General features: G+C 37.8%; 4 protein-coding genes and 1 pseudogene across 4 annotated transcripts; 3 read left to right on the forward strand and 2 right to left on the reverse strand.

Annotated features, from left to right (window-relative positions):
* Positions 1-287: 287 nt before the first annotated feature.
* Positions 288-11391, forward strand: LOC132283541 (elongator complex protein 3). The gene is made up of 9 exons (XM_059785505.1): positions 288-830; positions 2533-2602; positions 2710-2882; positions 3439-3613; positions 8759-8925; positions 9111-9330; positions 9414-9518; positions 10575-10727; positions 10950-11391. Exons 1-9 carry the CDS (start codon positions 361-363, stop codon positions 11106-11108), a joined length of 1692 nt encoding a protein of 563 aa, XP_059641488.1. The 5' UTR covers positions 288-360; the 3' UTR covers positions 11109-11391.
* A 571-nt stretch (positions 11392-11962) lies between these two features.
* LOC132284214 (uncharacterized) lies at positions 11963-14157 on the forward strand. The gene is made up of 2 exons (XM_059786299.1): positions 11963-12951; positions 13030-14157. Exons 1-2 carry the CDS (start codon positions 12158-12160, stop codon positions 13655-13657), a joined length of 1422 nt encoding a protein of 473 aa, XP_059642282.1. The 5' UTR covers positions 11963-12157; the 3' UTR covers positions 13658-14157.
* A 735-nt stretch (positions 14158-14892) lies between these two features.
* LOC132281173 (GDSL esterase/lipase 7-like) lies at positions 14893-15887 on the reverse strand. The gene is made up of 3 exons (XM_059782900.1): positions 15882-15887; positions 15470-15724; positions 14893-15150 (listed from the first exon to the last, which is right to left on the reverse strand). The coding sequence occupies exons 1-3, from the start codon at positions 15885-15887 to the stop codon at positions 14893-14895; spliced, it is 519 nt and encodes a 172-aa protein (XP_059638883.1).
* A 656-nt stretch (positions 15888-16543) lies between these two features.
* On the forward strand, positions 16544-23114 carry LOC132286683 (uncharacterized; annotated as a pseudogene).
* On the reverse strand, positions 20341-22954 carry LOC132281174 (GDSL esterase/lipase At5g08460-like). Its single transcript, XM_059782902.1, has 5 exons — positions 22714-22954; positions 22315-22442; positions 21423-21674; positions 20752-20995; positions 20341-20555 (listed from the first exon to the last, which is right to left on the reverse strand). Exons 1-5 carry the CDS (start codon positions 22952-22954, stop codon positions 20341-20343), a joined length of 1080 nt encoding a protein of 359 aa, XP_059638885.1.
* Positions 23115-24146: the final 1032 nt, after the last annotated feature.

Raw genomic sequence — 24146 nt, forward strand, 5'->3', positions numbered from 1 at the left:
TTAATTTCAATCTTCACTATTACACAAATATTGATCTCTCTTAAATATATGAGTACCCAAAAAAAATATATATATATATATATATATATTTATTTATTTAAAGAGAGGACTAACCTATAAAAAATCATTCAAGCAAACTATTGTTGTCAATCTTACTTTCCGATAAAAAAAATATATATTCAACAATTAATATTTGTTATACTTACCCCTACAAAATTTAAAATTGTAATTTTTGACAAGCTTAGACGCTTATTACATAATAACATACCCCATTTTTTAAATTAATTCTACATAAGAACTAATATATCAAAATATATCTCTCTCTCTATTTTCTCTGTTTCTCTCTCCTCTCTCTCTCTCATGGCGACGGCGGTGGTGGCCGAGCCTCGGAAGCTCCCTCGGCCGGGTCGCGGCGGCGTCATTTCGCAGGGACTCAGCGAAGAAGAAGCCCGTGTCAAAGCCATAGCAGAGATCGTCAACAACATGGTGGACCTTTCACGCAGAGGCGAGAACGTCGACCTCAACGCCCTCAAATCCGCCGCGTGCCGCAAGTACGGCCTGGCTCGCGCTCCCAAGCTTGTTGAGATGATTGCGGCTCTGCCGGAGTCAGAACGTGATGCCCTGCTCCCCAAACTCCGAGCCAAGCCGGTCCGAACCGCCTCCGGCATCGCCGTCGTGGCCGTCATGTCGAAGCCCCACCGGTGTCCACACATCGCCACCACCGGTAACATATGCGTGTACTGTCCTGGTGGTCCTGATTCGGATTTCGAGTACAGTACGCAGTCCTACACTGGATACGAGCCCACCAGTATGCGCGCAATTCGTGCCAGGTTAGGGTTTTTCTGAGTACTAATGCTATGGATTTTTTTTTTTCTTTCCTGAATATAATGCTATGAATTTCACATTTTCACAATTCGTGCAAGAGCCAAGAGGTGTGCTTTAGCAGACAAATTATTGCCAATTTGAAAGCTAAATCTATCTATGTTATATATATATCACATATACACACATGTATAACTCTTTGGATTATATGGAAAACTAAACTATTCTGTTTCCTTGGTATAGTGGATGTATAGTTAGGAATATTTTCCCTTCTTTTCTGCTCTTGTATGCTTCATGTGCAATTGTTTCGCACCCTCATGGAAGATTATCATTTGCCTATCAAGAAAAAGGAAATTTTCAATTCCACTCTTGAATATAAATACTGCAAATGCCCCTTAACATGCTCCCGCACATAAATACACTATACTGAGGGTAAGTAGCTACAAAAAGTACTCTCTCTCTTTTTCTTTCTAATAATAAAAATTGTTGAAAGTAACACCTCAAATATATATATATATATATATATATGAACTTCTTTATTAAAGAAACTATTGCTACTATGAAATTTTTAAAATTATGAGTTTCGATACAAGAAAGTAAGTAATTTGTTTCTCAAGGGATTTGTTAAATTTATCTAATTTCTAATTTTGAGTTGCATTGTTAGTTGCATTTATGGTCATTTGTGTGGGAACTAATGTAGTGATCTTGTGTGGAATCGTGTTACTCTATGCAATTTCCTTTGAAGGAGGAGAAAAAGATTTTCTCCCAAGTCAAATTGATTTTAAAAAATCTGTAGATCGTGCTTGAAAAATTTCAATGCCTTCATAGAAATCTCTTTTGATAAGTGAAGCTACTGAAAGGTTGATATTTATGCTACTTGATAGTAAGTCAAATTTATGGTAATTGCATCTCTCTATATTAACTTATTGCTTCTCTATGTATTTTCTATTTGTAGGTTTTAAAATTTACTTAAATTGTTTTCAGATACGGGTGTCATCCCAATAGTTGTTTTCTTCTAGGCTCTACCTATAGGATCATTTATAAATTTGAATCTCACAACATGTTTTTGGCAATATAGTGATGGTTGAATAGGAGGCATCTCCTAAGGTGGATATAGTGTGGATTAGAAGAGAAAGGGGGGACAATAAGGTATTGGGGAATTTTAACCATTTTGCAGTATTCGAATTTTTGTGAAAACTGGCACTATAAATGTCATAGTGCAGCAATGCATTCTTGAAAGAGGGATTCAAGGTTCAGCCAATTGCCAAAGTTATTTATTAGTCCATAGTCAGGATGGCAATTTACCCACCCCGATGGATATTGGGATAGGGTTGAGGGAGTTTATTGGGGGCATGGGTATTGGGGGGAGAAAAAGACCGTGCAGCGTTGTGGAAAGGCCCTCCCTCCCAGCCCCTCCCAATTTATATATAAATTCGTAATCGTACCCTTTACATTTTAGTATTTGGGTGAATGACAGAGGCAGAGATGGGGGTGGGCTGGGTATCTAAAACGGGGACATTGATGGGAGTTTTTTCAGATGGGACCGGGATGGGTGTGGGTATGTTTTCTTAAATAGGGTAGGGAGAGGAGGGGGGAACCGAACCTGCCCCATTGCCATCCCTTTTCTTTTTCCTGATATTTGTGTGAATAATGTATCTGAAATTGTATATCCTATAGGAAAATCATTAACTGTTACCTTCTTGGTTTCAGATATAACCCGTATGTCCAGGCCAGAAGCAGGATAGATCAGCTGAAGCGATTGGGTCATAGTGTAGATAAGGTTTGGATTTTTCCATATATTCTGATCTTCTAAATTTCAACTGGGCAAATCCTCATGATTTAGTCAAACATTCTTGTTCTTTATTGATATGCTCATTTATTGTGCAGGTTGAATTCATCCTGATGGGCGGTACTTTCATGTCACTGCCATCAGAATATCGTGATTACTTTATAAGGAACCTTCATGATGCTTTGTCAGGGCACACTTCTGCCAATGTTGAAGAGGCAGTTTCCTACTCTGAGCACGGTGCAACAAAGTGCATTGGGATGACTATTGAAACGTGAGTTACTACTTCTGTTCCATATTATGGAAAGTTCAATCCACCAGAACCCACTGCTGAACTTGCATTTTAGTTAGACTGGCCTTTCTAATTGATCCTACCAAAGTGATCTACTTGACTAAAGCTTTGTCACACACATAATTGTAACCATGCAAACTACATATTTTGAAATTTGTTGCATCCAGATGATTCTTGCCCTATAAAATTATCGTATATTTAAAAATTTTAAAACTTTGATACATTATATAAGTATGCATGAAGTCAGGTTTCTTTTATTTTTATCTTTTATGGTTGTTCTTTTTGAGGGTAAGAAGGAGAGGTGGTTATCTAGGTCTTTCTAGATGGATTGATCTAGTTTCACTATCTGAAAACAGAACTTGTTTCCACTCTCCCTTATTCTAGATGCTTTATTTATTTATTTATTTATTAAAAGTGTCATGTGTTATATTTACTTACCACAATTTGGAATGCTATATATATATATATATATATATATATAGATGCTATATTTATTATATTAGTGATGTGATGTCTTTTGTTTCTTAAAAACTATCAGGAGGCCAGATTATTGTCTTGGACCTCATTTGAGGCAGATGCTTACTTATGGTTGTACACGACTGGAGATTGGAGTTCAAAGCACATATGAGGATGTTGCCCGTGACACTAATAGAGGACATACAGTAGCTGCTGTGGCTGACTGCTTTTGCTTGGCAAAGGATGCTGGTTTTAAGGTGCAACCCTGTCCTATCTTATAAATATGTCCCTTAATTGCAAATCTGAATTTAGCTTCCATGGGTTCAATTTTATTTCAACCTAAGTTGTTTCCTCATAAAATGATTTTGGGACCTCGTTGACAAATTTACCTTAAAATTTAGCTTTGCAGCTTAAACTTGACTTCTTATAAATCAAGTCCAAATGAAGGCATGCTCTCCATTAATTTAGTGAAAAAAAAATGTTTTTATGAATTCAAGAGCAAGATGTTTTTATTCTTTTTCTCTAGAACAAGAGGAGGCACATGTATCCTCGTAGCCCGCAGTTTTTTTCTAATAAAGCCACTTTTTGATGTCTTTCTCCTTAGAGTGATTTTTGTACAATGGGGACCTTAGCATAAAATTTTCGTGCTAATCATTTTTTCTTTTTTCCTTTTTAGAGTGTTGGAAGAGAAAGAGTGAGAAAGAGAATATATGAAAACGTATATGTTATCGAGTGAGTAATACAATAATACAATGGTGTTTATATAGGAGAAGCTACGGGAGTAGGTGAGTGGAGAACAAGTAAACCCTATACATGGTAATTCTATATATGGTAATGAGGGGTAGGTGACAACTCATACAATACTAACTGTACACGTGTGACAACTCGTACAATGCTAACTGTACACGTATAACAACTCATACAACATTGTACAACACTCCCCCTCAAGCTGGAGAGTAAATGTCAATTACTCCCAACTTGTTACATATGGAATCAATAGAGTTCTTGGGAAGCGCCTTAGTGAAAATGTTTGGCAGCTGTCTACTAAAAGGAACAAAAGGTGTAACAATCTCATTCGAGTCAACTTTAGATCGAATGAAATGGCAATGTACTTCAATGTGTTTAGTCCTCTCATGGTAGACTGGATTTTTAGCAATATGAATAGTTGCCTGATTGTCACAATAGAGAGGAATTGGGTACTGGCTGAAATCCCAAGTTCCTGTAAAAGAGTTTTCGACCAAGTAAGTTCACAGGCAGTGTGTGCCATGGCACGATGCTCTGCTTCAACACTGGAACGAGCCATAACTGACTATTTCTTACTCCTCCAAGGTACTAGATTTCCTCCTATGAAGGTGCAGTAACCCGTGGTAGACCGTCGATCAGAAGGAGAACCGTCCAATCTGCATCTGTGTATCCCTCAATCCAAAGATGTCCAGAAGATTAATAAAGCAGACCACGTCTTGGAGCAGATGCATACAATTGCCTCCATGTGAGGTACCCGAGGACTGGTCATGAACTGGCTCACAACACTGACTACATAGGAGATGTCTGGATGAGTGATTGTGAGATAAATAAGTTTATCTACAAGTCTCCGATACATCTCTGGATCATCGAGTGGGTCACCATCATCCACCTTAAGTTTTACATTAGTCTCCATGGGTGTAATTACAGGTTTCGAACCAAGATATCCAGTATCCTGTAAGAGATCAAGAGTATACTTCCGCTGAGAAAGACAAATGCCTTGCTTCAACCGAGCCACCTCAATTCACAGAAAATACTGAAGTTTGCCCAAATCCTTAGTAAGGAAGCTAGAACTTGTATCCCATCTTTGTCACTGCCAGTGATAACGATATCATCTACATACACCACAAGAATCACAATATCACGTTTCGTTTTCTTAAAAAGGCGAGTGGCCAGCTTGGCTTCTTGTCATACCATGAGCTACCACTGCTTTACTGAACTTATCCAACCATGGACAAGGGGACTGGTTGAGGCCATAGATAGACTTCTTGAGATGACACACACACTCCCCTTTATACTCAAACCCAGGTGGTTGAGTCATATAGACTGTCTCACTACGATCACTGTACAGAAAGGCATTTTTAACATCAAATTGATGAAGTGGCTGGTCTAGGTTAGTTGCAAGAGAGATTATCACACGAACATAATTCAGTTTGGCCACAGGAGAGAACGTCTTAGTATAATCAAGGCCACAAGTCTGAGTGTAGCCTTTAGCAACAAGTCGAGCTTTGAGACGGTCAACAGTACCATCAGGCTTATGTTTAACAGTAAAAACCCAACGACAACCAACAACCTGAGTATCAGCAGGCTTAGGAACAAGGTCCCAAGTATGATTCAATTTTAAAGCGTTTATTTCTTCTTCCATAGCTTTCCTCCACCCTGGATGAGAAAGTGCCTCCCTGTAGAACTTAGGAAGAGCAATAGAGGATAATGGCAAAGAAAAAGCTTGAAAGGAGGAGGACAATTTATTATACGATACAAAATTGGAGATAAGGTGATTGGTACAAGACAGTTTACCTTTCCAAACAACAATATGTTGATCAAGATTAGAGTCTGAAGAGATGGAAGAATCTCCAAGCGTTGAAACGACTAGTGGAAGTGGCAAGGCTAGGTTTACTACTTTAGTCTTTGGAACATGATTAACTACTCTTTTCCGGCGACGAGTATAGACACGAAGAGCTGGTGGGATGCCAGAATAAAAAACTGGAGTTAGAAGAACAGATTCTTGAAGAACAGAGTCCTCCAGACGACTGCCTTCCTGGGAATAATAAGGAACATCCTCAAAGAAAGTTACATCTGCACGCACAAATTATTTATGAAGAGTTGGACTGTAACATTTATATCCCTTTTGAGTGCGAGAATAACATAAGAAAATACATTTGTGAGCACAAGGATCAAGTTTATCTCGTCCCGGGCTTTCATTATGAACAAAACAGACAAACCCAAACACATTTGGAGGGATGGAAAAAGGGTTTTTGTCAGAAAACATCATTTAGAAGGGTGATTTTCCTTGAAGGACCCTAGAAGGCATGCGGTTTAAAAGATAAGCAGCAACCAGAACTGCATTTGCCCAAAAATGTTTTGGAACATGCATTTGAATTATTAAGGCACGAGCAATAGCTGGGAGTGGGCCATTCTTCCGTTCAGCAACTCCATTTTTTTGAGGGTATCAACACAAGATATTTGATGGATAATGCCTCTAGACTCAAGAAACTTTTGAAAAACTTTAAGTTTATATTCAAGGGCATTTTTAGTTCTAAGAACAAGTAATTTTGCATCGAACTGATTTTGAATTTCAGCATAAAAGATTGAAAAACAAAGAATACTTGAGATCTATCTTAAAAAATATAAACCCAAGTTAAATGTGAATAATCATCAATAAATGACACAAAATAACGAGCACCAAATAAACAAGTAGTACGAGTTGGTCCCCTAACATCCAAATGTACTAACTCAAAAGGTTTTAAATTTTTATTATCAAAACAAGACTCAAAAGTAGCCCGACGATGTTTACTAAGTTCGCAAGTAGCACAATTAAACTTAGAAAAATCAACTAAAGAAGGGACCAAGGCTCGAAGATTTTTTGAAGAGGAATGTCCAAGGCGGCAATGCCATTGGTAAGCTGAAGAGGAGGTGGAATGTAGGGCTGTTGGAGCAGTAGTTGGCTGGAAGTAGTAAAGACCATCCTTCTCAAACCCCCACCAATCGTCTTTTTCGTCTTGAAATCCTGAAAGACACAACCAGAAGGAGAAAAAGTAACTGAGCAATTTAAATCTAATATGATTTTGCGAACTGACAATAAATTGAATGAAAATTGAGGGATATATAAAACTAATGAAAAAGTGAGACCCGAAGTGCGGAAGGTACCAATTCCATGAACAGGTGATTTGGCACCATTCTCTATAGTAGCAACCGACGGTGAGAAAACATGAAAAATATTATAAAGATGGAGCATGGAGACACGTATTACCTGAAGTAACGATAGTAGCGGTGGAGGAGGGCTGATTTGCATGCTTACGCTTTACCAGAGAATCATATTCGGCTTTGGAGAGAACGACTTGTTCATTTGCAGGAGTGGGAGTAGTCTCCTCCGAAATCAAAGCTTGATTAGCCCAAGTTGGCTTGCCATGAAGAGCCCAGCAGAAGTCAATAAAGTGATTGTTTCGGCCACAATGAGTACAGTTCTTGCTGCTGTGACCCCCTCTATCGCCATGAGTACCACGACCGGGGTTGGAAGGACCTCTGCCCCTTCGTCCTCCACGGAAAGTATAATGTCGCTCAGTAGGAACAACAAGAGAAAAGCTCTTCGAACTCGAGCAAATGTCTCACTTGATGTGGGTATCTCCTTGCCAGACAAAATTTGCGAACTGATCGGAGCGAGTTCAGGTTTAAGTCCAGATAAAAATTTTGCCACCTGAAACTCCTCCCTGTGCCCTTTTTTTTATTCTATGTCTATAGTCAATGGTTGGTAGACATTCAATTCTTCCCATATGCCCTTCAGTTCTGAGTAATAATCTTCAACATAACGATCTCCCTGCTGGAGACTAAATATATCTTGGTACAACTAATAAATACGAGAATACATGACCCTGAGATTTTCCCAGATATCTTTGGCAGATTCTAAGAATGACACATTGTTGAAGATCTCAGGCTCCAAGCTGTTCCATAACCAAGTCATAATCGGAGCATCTTCTTTCTCCCAAGCCTCAATAATCTTTTCATCACTGGTGGGTTTGGTTGATTTAAGATAGGACAATTTTCCTCGAGTCCGTAAGAACACCTCTACTGCTCGAGACCATTGAAGGTAGTTCGAGCCTTTCAGTTTGGTGCTGGTGATTGACCCAAGAAGATGGGATTCCTTGATATCCATCACAAGAGTTACCGAACAAATGAGATATAGTAGCGAGAGGGAGCCGAGATAAGAGAACCAAGCTCTAGCCGAGGTGAACCCGAGAGAAATTATTGAGGAGAGAGCTGAGGAGGATCCGAGAGAGATTGCCGAGACGAGCTGAGATCACCGAGGAGAGATCGCCGAGAAGAGATTGAGAGAAAGCCGAGATGGAATGAAGATTGGAGTCTGAATAAGACTTAAAAAAAAAAAATTAAAGAGGGATTGATTTCTGCTCTGATACCATGTTGAGAGAGAGAGAGAGAGAGAGAATATATGAAAACGTATATGTTATTGAGTAACACAATGGTGCTTATATAGGAGAAGCTACGGGAGTATGTGAGTGGAGAACAAGTAAACCCTATACATGGTAATTCTATATATGGTAATGAGGGGTAGGTGACAACTCATACAATACTGTACAACATAGAGTTACTCAGACATCCTTTTGTCTTTGCTTTCATGATGCTAATTTTCATGCATTTTGTTGTAGGTTGTTGCTCATATGATGCCTGATCTTCCAAATGTTGGGGTTGAAAGGGACTTGGAAAGTTTTAAGGAGTTCTTTGAAAGTCCTTCATTCAGAGCTGATGGGCTTAAGATCTATCCCACTCTTGTAATTCGTGGAACGGGGCTTTATGAGCTCTGGAAAACTGGCAGGTACTCATTTTAGATTCATTTATAGACATAATGTTTTCTTCTTCTTTTTTGGGGGTCATTTGAACGGATCAATTTTCTTATTATTGATTTTAAGATATATGCGTTGTAAGCACCGTTTTGAACTATTATATAAGCTGATGATGGATTGCAGCTTGTGGTAAGTACTATTTTTTTTCCATGTGCAGATACAGAAATTACCCACCTGAGCAGCTTGTGGACATTGTAGCCAGGATTCTAGCCATGGTACCCCCTTGGACACGTGTTTATAGAGTTCAGCGAGATATTCCCATGCCTCTAGTTACTTCTGGGGTTGAAAAAGGGAACCTTCGCGAGCTTGCTTTAGCTCGGATGGATGACTTGGGCTTGAAGTGTCGTGATGTTCGAACACGTGAAGCTGGAATCCAGGTAAGTGAACGTTGTCATACTCACTTACCATGTATGTACTAAAGGGTGTAACAGAGAAAATTTTGTCAATTTTATATATTCAGGACATTCACCACAAAATAAAGCCAGAAGAAGTTGAGTTAGTCCGGCGTGATTATACAGCAAATGAGGGTTGGGAAACTTTTCTTTCATATGAAGATACACGCCAGGTATCTGGATCTGCCCCTTTTCTTTTTTCTACCTCTCTGTGTATGTGTGTACACCTCCACTGGTTGTTGTTTATAGTACATGCCCATTGACCATGTTTGCATGCTCCATTGTTGATTTGAGACATTGCAAAAGGATCTAGACATCATTTCAGTTTTAACTTATTAGATTTCATATAAAAAGTTTTACTTGAAAATATATTGAAAGATAATCTGATTCTAATCCTGGGAATCATGTTGCTGTGGATCTTCGAGTGTACGCATATTCATGTCTAAGGTGTATTTTTAGTGCCAATGTACGAAAGCAGAAATGAGTGCTGCTTGTTTCATCTTCGCTGCTGCTATTGGTTGATGAAATGGAAGCTCAGACGTTCTCATTGAAGTTATCACTTTTTTTTCCCGTATTCCTTTTTTTCGAGTGGAGTTTAGTTTGCTTATTTCCAGACACAGAATCCTATGAAAACTATTATTCGAAAATCCAAATTATTTGAAGTTTGTATCAATGAAATTACATCAGTGTGATGTCAAAACATGCAACCCCAATTACATCAGTGTGGTTTCTTTTCCAAAAGCAAATTTGCATTCTTTTTTTTTGGTCTAATATCAAACATATTTTGCACTGGAGTAGTTTGTTCATGTTCTTAACAAGTTCAAGAAAAAAAGAAAAAAAAAAGATTTTTTGTACACAAGCCTGTTTTTTCTTCATGCTTGTAACATCTAAATGTAGCTGATCATTATCTTCCTGGGTAATGACTATTGAGAACCTTACACCTCTGACTGTAATCATCATCTTGGGTAACTTGGTCTTCACGTAAATAGTTTGTAGATGAATTTTTTAATCATATTGATCCACAACCAAGCATGTCTCTTGCCGTTATTGGTAATTTGTAGTTTAAGTCGGGGTTCTAGTGCCTTGCTTTGTCTTGTTTGCTTCCAAAAAAAAACAAAAGTATAGGTTTTTATTGGAGCAACTTGGCCTTGCTTAACTTTCGGAAAAAGAAAAAAAAAAAAATTGGCCTTGCTGACATAGGATGTGCCACTATCCCTTTCTGGGTGCAGGATATTCTTGTTGGGTTACTGCGCTTGCGAAAATGTGGCCGGAACACGACTTGCCCAGAACTTATTGGGAAATGTTCTATTGTTCGTGAACTCCATGTTTATGGGACTGCAGTTCCAGTTCATGGGCGGGATGCTGATAAGCTGCAACACCAGGTAATTATGTATTGTTTTTTATGTTGGATAAACGTAAAATTAATCGAAGTGTAATTCTACTGGTTGCCATTAAGTCACCCTATTCAAGTCGTTATATATCCTACTACTGTGGGTGCATTTCATTTCGTTTTGACACCATAAAATCTTAAATGAAGGTGAATTTATTTGTAAATTTGTCTCTTACTGGATTGTTTTTCTTTTCTTTCTCGTTGATGTTCGCAGGGTTATGGAACTCTGCTGATGGAGGAGGCAGAGCGGATTGCTCGTAGGGAGCATAGGTCAACAAAGATGGCTGTTATTTCAGGAGTCGGAACGCGTCACTACTATAGGAAATTGGGATATGAGCTCGAAGGTCCTTACATGGTGAAGTACCTTGTGTAAGAAAAAGCTTGATGTTCAACACAGTTTTGTAATCCATGTTTTGGAGTTGAGAGTTTTCTGACATGTAACATAACAATAATTATATATTAGTAGTATATAGTGGTTTTGTTTGTGCCATTTTCTTTCTTATTTCTTACCTAATGACTACCTAGGATTCAAATTGCGTTTGACTTTGCGAACTTTGTAAAAGATTAAGAAAACTGTTGCCATTGCTATTGTACATTTATTTAAATTTTGAAGAAGGTCAATAATCTAGAAAAGTAAAAGTTTTGGTTTATTAGTATTTTGGTTGTGAATCTTGTATTTGGTCGATTACGGTGGTGTCGTTAGAGCACTTAATAATTCGTTACCGGAAAATTTCTTGAGTTGGCTCCAATTGGATGTAGTCCCTCTTACCACATGCCCTATTACTGAGTAAACAAAAAAATAGTGTAAACCATATCTATACACGAAAATAGTGTAAACTATATATATAAACTATTTATGTACACAGTGTATATAATGGTTATACAATGATTTAAATAATCTCTTTCGAACTTAACCAAATGCATGAAATTAGGACAATCTCTCTTACGAGCTTTCTTTTTTATCAAAACTTGCAAAAAAATGCTGACTACAAGTTAATTGGAGTTATCCTAAAGTTTTAGGCTCTATTTATTTGTCGCTCATAAAATAATTATTAATAATTAATATATATATATATATATGTTTTTATAGAATTATAAAAAACAATTATCTAAAAATAAATATTTTTTAAAACTGAATTTAAAAAAAATGGCTTTCAGAAATGATTCAGTTTATATATATATATATATATATATATATATATATATATTGTATCAGCAAATTGAACTGAGCGTGCCGTTAATTTTGCAAGTAGACATCCCTTAAAAAAAATAATAATAATAAATAAAATAAAAACTCCAAACTTTTTCTCATCCTGCTACTTCCTGAAACGAAGCCATAGAACTCAATCCACATTATTTGGCCCCTTCCGTCCTCTTCTCTCTCTAGCCTTTGTTCCCTTCGTCGTCCACTTATGCATTGCAATGCTCAGAGCAACATTCATTCCCATCTTGACAACCATTCCCACCAAAACTAGCCATCTAAAGCTTTCACGAGCTTTCACCAATGCACTGAGTCATACCCCAGCAACTGTTCGACAAAATGACTCACCCAACTCTCCAATCACAACCCCATCACACAAACTGCCTCCATCTTCGGCTTACGTCCACCTGCCTTTCTGTCGGAAACGCTGCCACTACTGTGACTTCCCCATTGTCGCTCTTGGCTCGTCCTCAAGCCAGACCGATGACGACCCACGAATTTCCAACTACGTTGAACTCATCTGCCGCGAAATTAAAGCAACCCAATTGGATTTCAACTACAACCCACCCCTTGAAACGGTCTTTTTTGGAGGTGGCACGCCTTCACTCGTGTCGCCAAGGCTCGTTTCCTTGGTCCTCGAGGCGTTGAGTTTGAAATTCGGGTTGTCATCGAATACCGAGATAAGTATGGAAATGGACCCTGGAACATTTGATGCTAAGAAAATGAAGGAAATGATGGAGTTGGGTGTGAATAGAGTGTCTTTGGGTGTTCAGGCTTTTCAGGATGAGTTGCTCAAGGCTTGTGGGAGAGCCCATGATGTTAAGGAGGTTTACAGCGCAATTGAGATTGTTGGGTCATGTGGGGTTGAGAATTGGAGTATGGACCTCATATCTTCTCTCCCTCATCAGACACCAGAAATGTGGGAAGAGAGTTTGAGGCTGACTATTGAAGCACAGCCGACCCATGTATCGGTCTATGATTTGCAAGTTGAACAAGGCACCAAATTTGGTATATTGTAAGTAAACTAGTAGTTGTAGTAGTTGAGAAAACAGTTGGTGTTTAATTTTTGAAATTGATATTGGAGTGTTTACAGGTACACACCAGGGGAGTCCCCTCTGCCATCCGAGACCCAATCAGCCGAATTCTATAAAATGGCTTCAATAATGCTTCCCGGTGCTCTTTACGACCATTACGAAATCAGCAGTTATTGCAAGAGTGGTTTCGAGTGCAAACACAATTATACGTACTGGAAGAACAGGCCTTTCTATGGTTTTGGCCTTGGATCGGCCAGCTTTCTTGGTGGAGTGAGGTTTTCAAGGCCAAAGAAGATGAAAGGATACATGAATTATGTGCAGGATTTGGAGGATGGTGTGGTGGATCGATGTGAGAATAATTGCATTGATGCCAAGGACATGGCCATGGATGTTGTGATGCTGTCTCTTAGAACTTCAAAGGGCTTGGACTTGAAGTCCTTTATTGAAACATTTGGTAACTCTTTTGTTCTCTCTCTTTGTGAGGCTTATAAACCATATGTTGAAAGTGGGCATGTGATTTGCTTGGATGAGCATAGGAGGACCATAACAGCAGATGAATTCAGCTCCATACTATCTGACAAGCACAAGATTGAAAAAGTCTTGGCATTTATTAGACTCAGTGATCCGGATGGTTTCCTCCTCTCTAATGAGTTAATATCCCTTGCATTTCGGGCCATAGCGCCATAAACTGCAATCTTACTTCAAAGAATTTTGGATGTCATTAAGATTGCTGGCCTCAACATCTATCAAGTGGATGTTTTTAAAGATCATCAGATATTTGCAATGCAGTTGAGTGCAATGATGCTATCCTGTAAGAAGTTTGTGTGGTCAAATCAAACTTTGTCTCCACTAAAACCTCCCTTCCTGCATCTGGCTTGTGCATCTGAATGGATTTAATATTTCATCATCCAGGCTGGACTAATCAGGTGATAATTTTTACATGTAGCAACCAGTTTGATTTTGATTAGAAAAATCTGTATTCATATTAAGCTCTTTCAGTCCTCTTTATAGTTTAACCATAAGTAAAGCAATCAAGTTGACAAGAGTAAGCAATTTGAGAACATATATTGTACAGATTAAGTCTTTTGCACTTTGAGAACATCCTTTTTTTGATATGTGTACTTTGAGAACAGCCTAAGAACATGAAATCTGTTTAATGAACAAATGCATCTGTTATTTATTAAGAAGTTGGATAATTGTTTGAGTATTTGTTTCTTTTCTTTTCCCTTTTTGTGCTTACATTCGTCAGTGTGAAGATTAAGAATCGCTTCGTGTTCACATAACAGACACACACGTATATATATGAGAGTGAGAGAAACGAAATTAAAGTACAATTTAGAAGCAATTTTCACAATAAAATTTTTACCAACTAGTTTTTTTTTTTTTTTTTTTTCATAAGTAATGTTATTTTTTCTTCTCTTTTCTATCCTACTTATCCAAACGAAGCCTGATTTCAGGAGTCCTGAACGTATTAGAGCTTATAAAGGCCGACATCTTAAGTTTTGTGCGTGTTTTACTGTAAATAATTCTCTGAACTAGTTGGGGTCGAGTAGAACTACAATTCAGGAGCTTTGAGCGAACATGTTGAAGCTTGCAAGGCTTGACACTTTAATTTTTTTGCATGAGTTCAACCATATTCATTGGAGTGCACACTCCAGTGCCATTAAAACATTTTCTTGCGAAAATCAAATTTGATGCTTCTGTTGGGTGACCAAAATCCCAAAACTGATATGACTTCCTATCTTGGCAAGGAACTTGATTCCTCATGCATGGTCCTGTTCCATCTCCACTCGCGCAACATGGTTTCCTAGTCTCTTTAAAGCCTGCTGAGAATGGCTTAACTTCGATGGGTTTTCAAGATACAACAACAATCATCGTAAATAACATTAAAAAGGAAAAATAAAATAGTAATAACATAATATCTAACCATAGCTACTGGGATTTTCCAAAATTTCTCGAGCAATAGTGTAAATATTTCCCATAATGAATGTTGAGCCTTTGAGAGTAGAGCCCAATTCCTTAAGCTTGGCCTCAAGCTTGGTGTTGAAAACTTTGACTACATCATTCAGACTCTCGACGCACCTCGTCTCAGTTTTCATCTTATCTAGGATACAAGGTAAACAACCCAGTGGACTGATTCCAAACACTGAAAGTTTCCTGGCTCCCAGATTGTATAAATCCTACAAAAGTATATAACCAAAAAGATGGTGATTGCAAATACATATGTTTAACTTCACTTCTTCTTCTCCTCCTCCTCCTCCTCTGAGCATGAAAGAACTGAGGGCAGACTACCAAACCACGTAAAGCAAGTTTTACGCGGTTTGGTAGTCTGCCCATGTATAATAGTATCATAAAATCTAGAACAACACCAAGCCTTTTCATACAATCTAAAGCACTAAATTTCTATTCCATTTTGTCATCTCAATTTAGAATTTTTCTTCAATTTCTCAAGATTAGAAAATAAAATTGCTGATAACAAGTGCTAAAGAATTGAATTACCTGTAAACTTTTTCCTAATTCTGTAACTAGAAGATCGGCAAATTGTTCAGGATTGTATTGTTGGGCTGTAGTTCCATTAGGAACGAAATAGTTCAAGAGATAGTCATCACTGCCCATATGAACAATGAAAAGAGACTTTGCTATATGGCCTGACAGTTGAGCTGCTTTATTGTTGTACATTTGCAAGGATGGCAGGTATTCTTTAACAGACTTTTTAAATAAATCCACCTGTCTACCCAAGCATAATGGGTTTTTCTGTAAAAACAAACCAAGTTGTTAAATGAACAAATAGCTCTATACTCTTCAGGTTATACATGCATTTTCTACCCTCATTTTTCCTTTTTGATCTTTGATTTACATTTTCTGACTCTAGCATATAATTTTTTTTTTTTTTTTTTTTTGGTACTCACACACGCATGTCTCTTCTAAGACTTGAACCTTGACCTCCCTTTGGGAAGTAAGAGACTGATACCGCTAGGCCACTGGCCCGTTGGTTAAATTACTATAAGGTTTTTTTTTTTTTTTCCTAGTTGAATTACTGTAAGATTTAGTTTCATAGAACCTTATACCGCCACCAAAGACTGTAATTTAGTGGTGTCTTGTTCAAGTCCCCATATGAAAAAATGTATGTGTGTGTATCCATCTTTTCTTTTGTTTGGTTGAACTGAAAGGAAGCAAAGAAATGATATTATTATTTTATTTCTTTCCTATCTCTGTAGTCTAAACTCTCTTTACCCTTAAATATATGTAAATGATGTTAATAACATCTTTTACATTTTATTCAACAATCCTTGTTTCTCTCTCCTCTTCCTTCGGATTTTGATTGGAAATAAAATGGTGGCCTAGGAGGGATGCCACATCCGTCCTCTTATCCTTTCTTCAACCAAACAATGTAAGTTTGCTCCATCCTCCTCCCTAACCTCTCTTCTCTTCCCTTCCCTCCTAACAAAGGAAGGCTTCAGGCACTTTTAATGGGTTATTATATTGCCCATATATTGCAGTTAATCAAGAGTGTTAGTAGGAATAGACTGGATACAAACCTAATTATTGGCATTATTTACACAAAGTGACTGCTCTCAGAGTATGAACTCACACTGCCATTTTCGACAGACCGAGCATTTATCTGTACAACAAGCAATGACCTCTTGTCAAATTGTCATGTGGTTTGTTCAAAATCTGTTTACAACATGTGGCATTCAGATGGGATTTATTTCAAGGTATGTAGATGCATAATTTATCATTTGTCAAATTAAAGGTGCTTGTTTCCTAGACAAATTTATGGTACAGATCTAGGATGAGCTCCTACCTCTATCATGTTGAGGGTTCTTAAAGGTATTGACTAGATAAGGTTATCACTCTTATGTAGACATTGAAGACTTGTGAGTGTGATTTGTGAACAGAAAAATAATAGATGTAGGGACAAGAGACGGTATTTCTTACAGTAACTTCACAGGTCTTGGGGAGTATACCAGCTGAACCAGATGCATAGTTAAAACCTTTAGTGTTTGCACCCTCTGTACTCTGACTATCCATGATTGGGGCTGGGAAGCTTTGGCCAAACCATTGAGCTGCATACAAATTCAAAATGTTAAAAAGTGTTACATACAAAAAACTTCTGCATTTTTGGTTCTTAAACCGGAATGAGTGACACCTTCCTTTACAAGTCCTAGATCAGCCAGGCTTAATTCACACCATGCAAGAACAAAACTGGCAATTAATATCTATATATATGCTGTTGCATGTGGCTTACCCATGAAATCAACAAATGTATAGCCGTTTGTGAATCTGCCTGTGGTTCCGCCTGGGTAATCTATGCCATAAGGTGCAAAATTCACTTTTGCTTCTATGTCTAAGAAATTGTTGTTACCAGTGTCCACAGCTGAGTCTCCAAATGCATAGATGGCTGGTGGTGACGAATGTGAGTGTGTGTGAGTACAAAGAAGAAGAATAAGCAAAATCAGACAAGTTAGAGTCAATGCTGTTGCCAATATGTTTGTTGCCATCTTCCTTGCCTTTGTGCTCCTTTGTTCTACTTCTGCATATGGTGTCATGGAAGACAACGGAAGGGGGTCACAACATACTCACACACACACAAGCAAATGCTTGAAAACAGTTGGAGGGTATCCAATCGAGGGTCACAACATACATATATACATACAAATAACTGAAAACAATAAGTGGGTACCCCTTTGTATGAGATTGTTACATTACAGGAGAGAATGAAGGGTAACTCATTCTAATTTATTATTAGGCGACTCAAAATTAGTATCTGTCAAGCTTTTTGGGATTAAAATCTAACAAAAACAATCTAAGACTTAGAACTCCTCATTCCACATTATTATCCCTTTCCACCCTCTTCTCTTTATCTAGCCTTGCTTCATTGTCAACTTAACCATTGCAATGCCCAGATCAACATTCGGTCTCATTTTGACAATCATTCCCAACAAAACCAGCCTCTAAAGCTTTCGCGTCCTATCATCAATGCGCTGACTTGTACCCCACCAACTGTTTGATAAAATGCCTCACCCAACTCTCCAATCACAACCCCATCATACAACCTGTTGGAGTTATGTTTCAAAATTATTAGCTATTAAATTTAATGAAACTCCAAATGAAGTCTTAATGAAGTTTCAGTGAAGTAATTAATAAAGGTCTTTACCTGATGCAATTAATCTAATTTAATTAATAAAGGTCTTCACCTAAAACAGTTAATCTAATTTATTTAACATGCTATTTATGTATAATTAATTACAAGTTCATTAAATGTTTGGTTAAATGTCAAGTCTTCTAAACTAGCATAAATAGAAGTCCTACGAAGCCTACAAAACACACACTTCTAAACAAGAAGAGATTAGTGAGAGAAGAATTTTGTAGGAACTTTGAGAAATATTTTTAAACTATTGAGTTTGAGTGTGAGTATTCTACTATGAGTTGATTGGACGGAGATGAATACATGGGTTCATGAAGAGATGTGCAACCTTCATGAACATACAAATTTCATATATGAGCTTAGTTGAATCACAGAGTGAGAGAAGCATGGAAATGGACCGTGGGAGAGAGAATATACTGATGGAGTTGGGTGTGAATCGAGTGTCTTTTGGAGTTCAGGCCTTTCAGGATGAGTTGCTCGAGGCTTGTGGGAGAGCCCATGATGTCAAGGAGGTTTATGAGGCGATTAAGATTGTTGGGTGATGTGGGGTTGAGAATTGGAGTATGTACCTCACATCTTCTCTCCTTCATCAAACACCAGAAATGTGGGAAGAGAGTGTTAGCCTAACTATTGAAGCACAATCGACCCATGTATCGGTCTAAGATTTGCAAGTTGAACTAGGCCCCAAACTTTGTATATCGTAAGTAAACTAGTAGTTGTAGCTGTTGAGAAAACAGTTGGTGTTTAATTTTTGAAATTGACATTGTAGTGTTTACAGGTACACACCAGGGGAGTCCCCTCTACCCTCTGAGACCCAATCAGCCGAATTCTATAGAATGGCTTCAAGAATGCTATCCCATGCCCTTTATGACCATTACGAAATCAGCAGTTACTGCAAGAGTGGTTTTGAGTGCGAGCACAATTATACGTAGTGGAAGAACAGGCCTTTCTGTAGTTTTGGCCTTGTAGCTATATTGGTGGAATAAGGTTTTCGAGGCCAAAGAAGATGAAAGGATACATGAATTATGTGCAGGATTTGGAGGATGGGGTAGGCGATCTATGTGAACATAATTGTGTTGATGCCAATAACATGGCCATGGATGTTGTGATGCTGTCTCGTAGAACTGCGAATGGATTGGATTTGAAGTCCTTTAGAGAAGCATTTGGTAATTCTTCTATACTCTCTTTGAGGCTTATAGATCATATGTTGAAAGTGGGCACGTGATTTGCTTGGATGGGCACAGGAGGACCATCACAGCAGATGAATTCAGCTCCTTGCCATCTGATAAGCACAAGATTGAAAAAATCTTGGCAGGTATTAGACTCGGTGATCCAGATGTCGAATGAATCAGGAAGATCATTGAATATTTACCCATTAAGAGCGATCCTACTTCAGAGCATTTCGGTTGAATCTGGAAGATTATCGGATATTTGCAATGCAGTTGAGTGGCAAGGATGCAATCCTGTGAGAAGTTTGGCTGGTCAGATCAAACTTTGGCTCCACGAAAATCAGCCATCTTGCATCTGGCTTGTGCATCTGAATGGATGTAAGATTTGTATCATCCAGGCGGACTAATCAGGTGATAATTTTTTATTTTAGTAACCAGTTTGATTTTGATTAGAAAAATATGCGTTCGTATTAAGCTCTTTCAGTCCTCTTTATAGTTTTTTTCTGGATGAGTAATCCTCTTTATAGTTTAACCATTAGTAAAGCAATCAAGTTGAAACTTATCAAAAAAAAAGCAATCAAGTTGACAACATTAGACATTTTGAGGACATATATTTTGAGGACAAAAAAATCTTAAGGCACTTTTTTTTTTTTTCGCGAGTCTTGGCACGTTGAGAACATTCTAAGAACATAAAACATGTTTCATGAACAAATGCATCTGTTTCTTATATAGAAGTTGGATAATTGCTCGAGTCCTTGTTCCTTTTCTTTCCCCTTTCTGCGCTAACATTCATCAGTGAAAATTAATAACCTCTTCGTGCTCACATCACATAGACACAAATATGAACTTAAATTCAGGAACATTTTCTACAATACAATATTTTCCCAACTAGTTAGAGTCGGCTCACACTCAGTTCAGGATCTCTAAACGTAGGGTCAACGTCTCGAGTTTATTGCATTTTTTGCAATAAATCATTCTCCAAACTAGTTGGGGTCGATTAGAAAACTACAATTCAGGAGCTGCAAACAATATTCTTTCAAGGGCTCGATGCGCTAAATCTTTTGCATGAGTTCAATCAAATTCAATGGAGTGCACACTCCAGTGCCATCAAAACATTTTTTTGCTAAAAGCTCATGTGTTGCTTGTGTTGGGTGAGTAAAATCCCAGAATTTGTATGCCGTCCTATCTTGGCAAGGAACTTGATTCCTCGAGCATGGTCCTTTTCCATCTCCACTTCCGCAACATGGTTTTCTAGTCTCTTTAAAGCCTGCAGAGAATGGCTTAACTTCGATCAGTTTTCAAGATGAGTGAGATGATACAACGTCCGAAAGTCGAACAATATTTCCGTTGAATTTATGTGAGTGGGAGATGACCTCATCCCACATTCACATAAAACAGTCGGATATGTCTATAACATTAAAAAGGAAAGAAATAGTAATAACATAATTTCTCACCATAGTTACCGGGGTTGTCCATAACTTCTCGACCAAGATTGTAGGGATTTCCCATAGTGAATGTTGAGCCCTTGAGAGTAGAGCACAATTGGACAAGCTTAGCCTCAAGCTTGGTGTTGAAAATTTTAACTGCTTCATTCACACTCTCAGCGCACTTCGTCTCTACTTTCATTTTATCTATGACAACAGGCGTACAACCCAATAGACCGATTCCGAACACTATAAATTTCCTGGCTCCCAGATTGCTCAACTCCTACAAATATATATTACCGAAAATGTTATTACAACCACCGTGAATCAAGAACAAGAATTAAGCAAAAAAGTTGACGCTGGGTGAAGATCTGGCTCCAAACCCTAGCTCTCTCTCTCTCTCCCCCTCTCCTTCCGGCCCTTATATACTGAGCTACAAGAGAGTCCTAAATAAGGTCTTGACCTATAAGAGAAAAACGGGTAAAATTTTGTTTTTCCCCGCACAAAGTCCATTTTATGGATCAGAAACAAAATTCCAGCCACAATATCATAGAAATGATGATGAGTGAAAATGCGTTTTAAAATTTTCATACCATCTAAAGCACTACATTTCTATTGCATTTTGTCATCTCAATCATAGAATTTAACTTCAATTTCTACAAGATTAAACGATAGAATTACTAATGAGAAGTGCTAAAGAATTGGATTACCTCTAAACTTTTTCCTAATTCTGTAACGAGAAGATCGGCAAATTGTTCAGGATTGTGTTCTTTGGCTGTAGAAAAATTAGGATCGAAATAGTTCAACATATAGTCATTACTGCCCATATGAACAAGGAAAAAAGACTTTGACAAGTCGCTTGACAGAGCTGCTTTATCCTTGTACATTGGCAAGGATGGCAGGTATTCGTTAACAGTCTTTGTAAATAACTCCACCTGTTTTCCCATGCTCATGGGGTTTTTCTGTTCAGAAAAACAAAACACCAAGTTAGTCAATGAACAAAAAACTCTATAGGGTTGTACATGCATTTTTTACCCTCATTTTTTTCTTTTTCATCTTTGATTCACGTTTTCTGACGAGTAATGATAGGGAGTCTGACGGTTGGACAATTCCGAAAGGATCACCATGAATGGGGACGTGGGTCTCACATAGTAATCCTTTCGAATATGTTCTACATTCTGACTCCAAATAATTTTTCTTTCCCGACACTAGCATATTAACTGCCTATAAGATTTATATTCATAGAACCTATACCACTACGAAGGACTCTAACTCAGCGGTATCTCGTTCAAGTCCCCTCTGAGTAAATGGTTATGTGAGTATCCTTCTTTTCTCTTGTTTGGTTGAATGGAAAGGAGGCGAAGAAGTTGATAGATCTAAGATGAACTCCCACCTCTATCATGTTGGAGTCAGATGTATGTAACCTTATCTTCATATGAAGAGAGGTTATGTGCGGTTTAAAAATATTGGTTACATAGGTTGGTTGGGATTTCATCATCATGTATGCGTTGAGGACTTGTGATTAATTTGTGAAAAAAAAAATAATAATAAATAAATAAATCAAAACTAATAGATGTAGGGATGAGAATGAGAATTACTTACAGTAACTTCGCAGGTCTTGGGGAGTAAACCAGCTGCAGCGGATGCATAGTTGAAACCTTTAGTGTTTGCACCCTGTGTAGAATGACCATCCATGATCGGCGGTATGAGCATTAGGCCAAACCATTGAGCTGCATACAAATTCAAAATATTAAAATGTTTTTACATATAAAAAACTTTAGCATCGTTTGCTTTTAAAACCAGAATGTGTGTGTGTGTGTCTATATATATATGTGTGTGTGTGTGTGTGCGTGCTGCTGTTGCATGTAGTTATATAATACTGAGAGTTATAACAAAATGATCATTAAGGAGTTGAGAATAGGATCGAGCCCTGCTAAGGGCAATATTGTGATTGTGTGCGTTTGCTTGTAACGTTCGAAAAAAACACGAAAAAAAACTTACAAATGAAATCAGCAAACGTAAGACCGTTTGTGAATCTGCCTGTAGCGACTCCACCGGGGTAATCTATGCCATAAGGTGCGAAATTCGATTTTATTTCTATGTCCAAGAAATTGTTGTTACCGGCGTCCACAGCGGAGTCGCCAAAGACGTAGATGGCCGGCGGTGAAGTCGAGTGTGCGGGTGTAGAAAGAAGAAGAAGAAGAAGAGCCAATGTCAGGAGGGTCAATGTGGTTTTGGCCATCTTTGCTTTCTCTTGCAGCTGCAAATGGTGATTATGTGTAAAATGGATACATATATAGATAATGTTAGTTGAAAACAGTTGGTGAGTATCCCCTTTGGATAGCTAAATTTAGTGTGTACATATGTAATTTCATTCTAATTATGAATAGGAGGTTCCAATCTATCTGTCAAATATTTTTTTCAAATAAGTTTGAAGGCCCTAAATCTATGGTACAGTACAGATCATATGGATCTTTGTCCCATATTATATAGGACATGTGGAGTAACTATTTAGTTAGCAACTGCTTAGTTAGTAACTAATCGTTAGTTAGCAACTGTTTAGTTAGTAACTAATCAGTTTGTATCTACAACACTGCTGACAGTTCGTGAACTTCTTGAGCTAAACGAGAATACACCATTTTTAAACTTTCTGTTAAAGGTCAAAAAATGAAGGTGTAATCACCCAAAAACAACCATTTTTAAGTATTATTAGCATTGCATGCTCTTCATACTGATTGATTTCAAAATGTATCTACATATTTAAGAGGTATCACACATATAAGTGCCAACCAAGTTCGGGTGTCACATATAAGGCAAACTTTTCGTTAACAAAACCCCTGCTTCAAAAATACTATTCTAAGATCTTTTCATGAAGCATTGGTTATATTTATAACATAATAGTATTCAATGGTTAATTGTTGGGTATTCCCTTCATTCATCACAATCACATCAACAATCAATTATGTATGAAAATCCAATCACACAACAAATAATTAATACACAACATTTACTTGGTTTATCCCAACTATATGGTTGCCAACCTGGAAAGAATAGTTTCACTGTCATGAATTAAGAAGAGAACGAATAATTCCAGCCAGTGGATGATTGTTTGGTGTTAGTTTCACCTAATAACTTAAGCTTTTGGGTTGGATCGCAAAGCACCCACCCGTTGGTGTCAGAATCAAACACAATCATTGATTCGGGGTCAAAGCTAATCGTCTTGCTCGGATGTGTCCGGGTAGACAGGGTGATCCGACTACAACAAGAGCGTTGCAAGTTTGGGAAGGAGAGACTTGTCCCACATCAGATTCTGTTGCGAAGCACCCACCCGTTACAAGATGCCACCAGGCTACACCATCTTTGGTTATTTTTTAAAATAATTAAAAAGGAAAATAAATGAAAATCATTTCAAAGAAAAGTTAAATTTTATATTA

The sequence above is a fragment of the Cornus florida genome, unplaced genomic scaffold (assembly GCF_030987335.1).
Source record: "Cornus florida cultivar Cherokee Brave unplaced genomic scaffold, ASM3098733v1 CherokeeBrave_3.0.0_Hap2_Chr11, whole genome shotgun sequence".
In the NCBI taxonomy this organism is placed as follows: Eukaryota; Viridiplantae; Streptophyta; class Magnoliopsida; order Cornales; family Cornaceae; genus Cornus; species Cornus florida.

What these genes read in the sequence shown, in the direction of transcription:
- LOC132283541 (XM_059785505.1), top strand. Translation starts at nt 361, where the DNA reads ATGGCGACGGCGGTGGTGGCCGAGCCTCGGAAGCTCCCTCGGCCGGGT. An exon ending in TGGGTCATAGTGTAGATAAG is followed by an intron (nt 2,603 to 2,709) that starts GTTTGGATTTTT and finishes TTTATTGTGCAG; the next exon opens with GTTGAATTCATCCTGATGGG. An exon ending in CTGATAAGCTGCAACACCAG is followed by an intron (nt 10,728 to 10,949) that starts GTAATTATGTAT and finishes TGATGTTCGCAG; the next exon opens with GGTTATGGAACTCTGCTGAT.
- LOC132284214 (XM_059786299.1), top strand. Translation starts at nt 12,158, where the DNA reads ATGCTCAGAGCAACATTCATTCCCATCTTGACAACCATTCCCACCAAA. An exon ending in GGCACCAAATTTGGTATATT is followed by an intron (nt 12,952 to 13,029) that starts GTAAGTAAACTA and finishes GAGTGTTTACAG; the next exon opens with GTACACACCAGGGGAGTCCC.
- LOC132281173 (XM_059782900.1), bottom strand. An exon ending in AATTAGGAAAAAGTTTACAG is followed by an intron (nt 15,151 to 15,469) that starts GTAATTCAATTC and finishes ATACTTTTGTAG; the next exon opens with GATTTATACAATCTGGGAGC.
- LOC132281174 (XM_059782902.1), bottom strand. Translation starts at nt 22,954, where the DNA reads ATGGCCAAAACCACATTGACCCTCCTGACATTGGCTCTTCTTCTTCTT. An exon ending in CCAAGACCTGCGAAGTTACT is followed by an intron (nt 21,675 to 22,314) that starts GTAAGTAATTCT and finishes TTTTCTGAACAG; the next exon opens with AAAAACCCCATGAGCATGGG. An exon ending in AGAAGTTATGGACAACCCCG is followed by an intron (nt 20,556 to 20,751) that starts GTAACTATGGTG and finishes CATTCTCTGCAG; the next exon opens with GCTTTAAAGAGACTAGAAAA.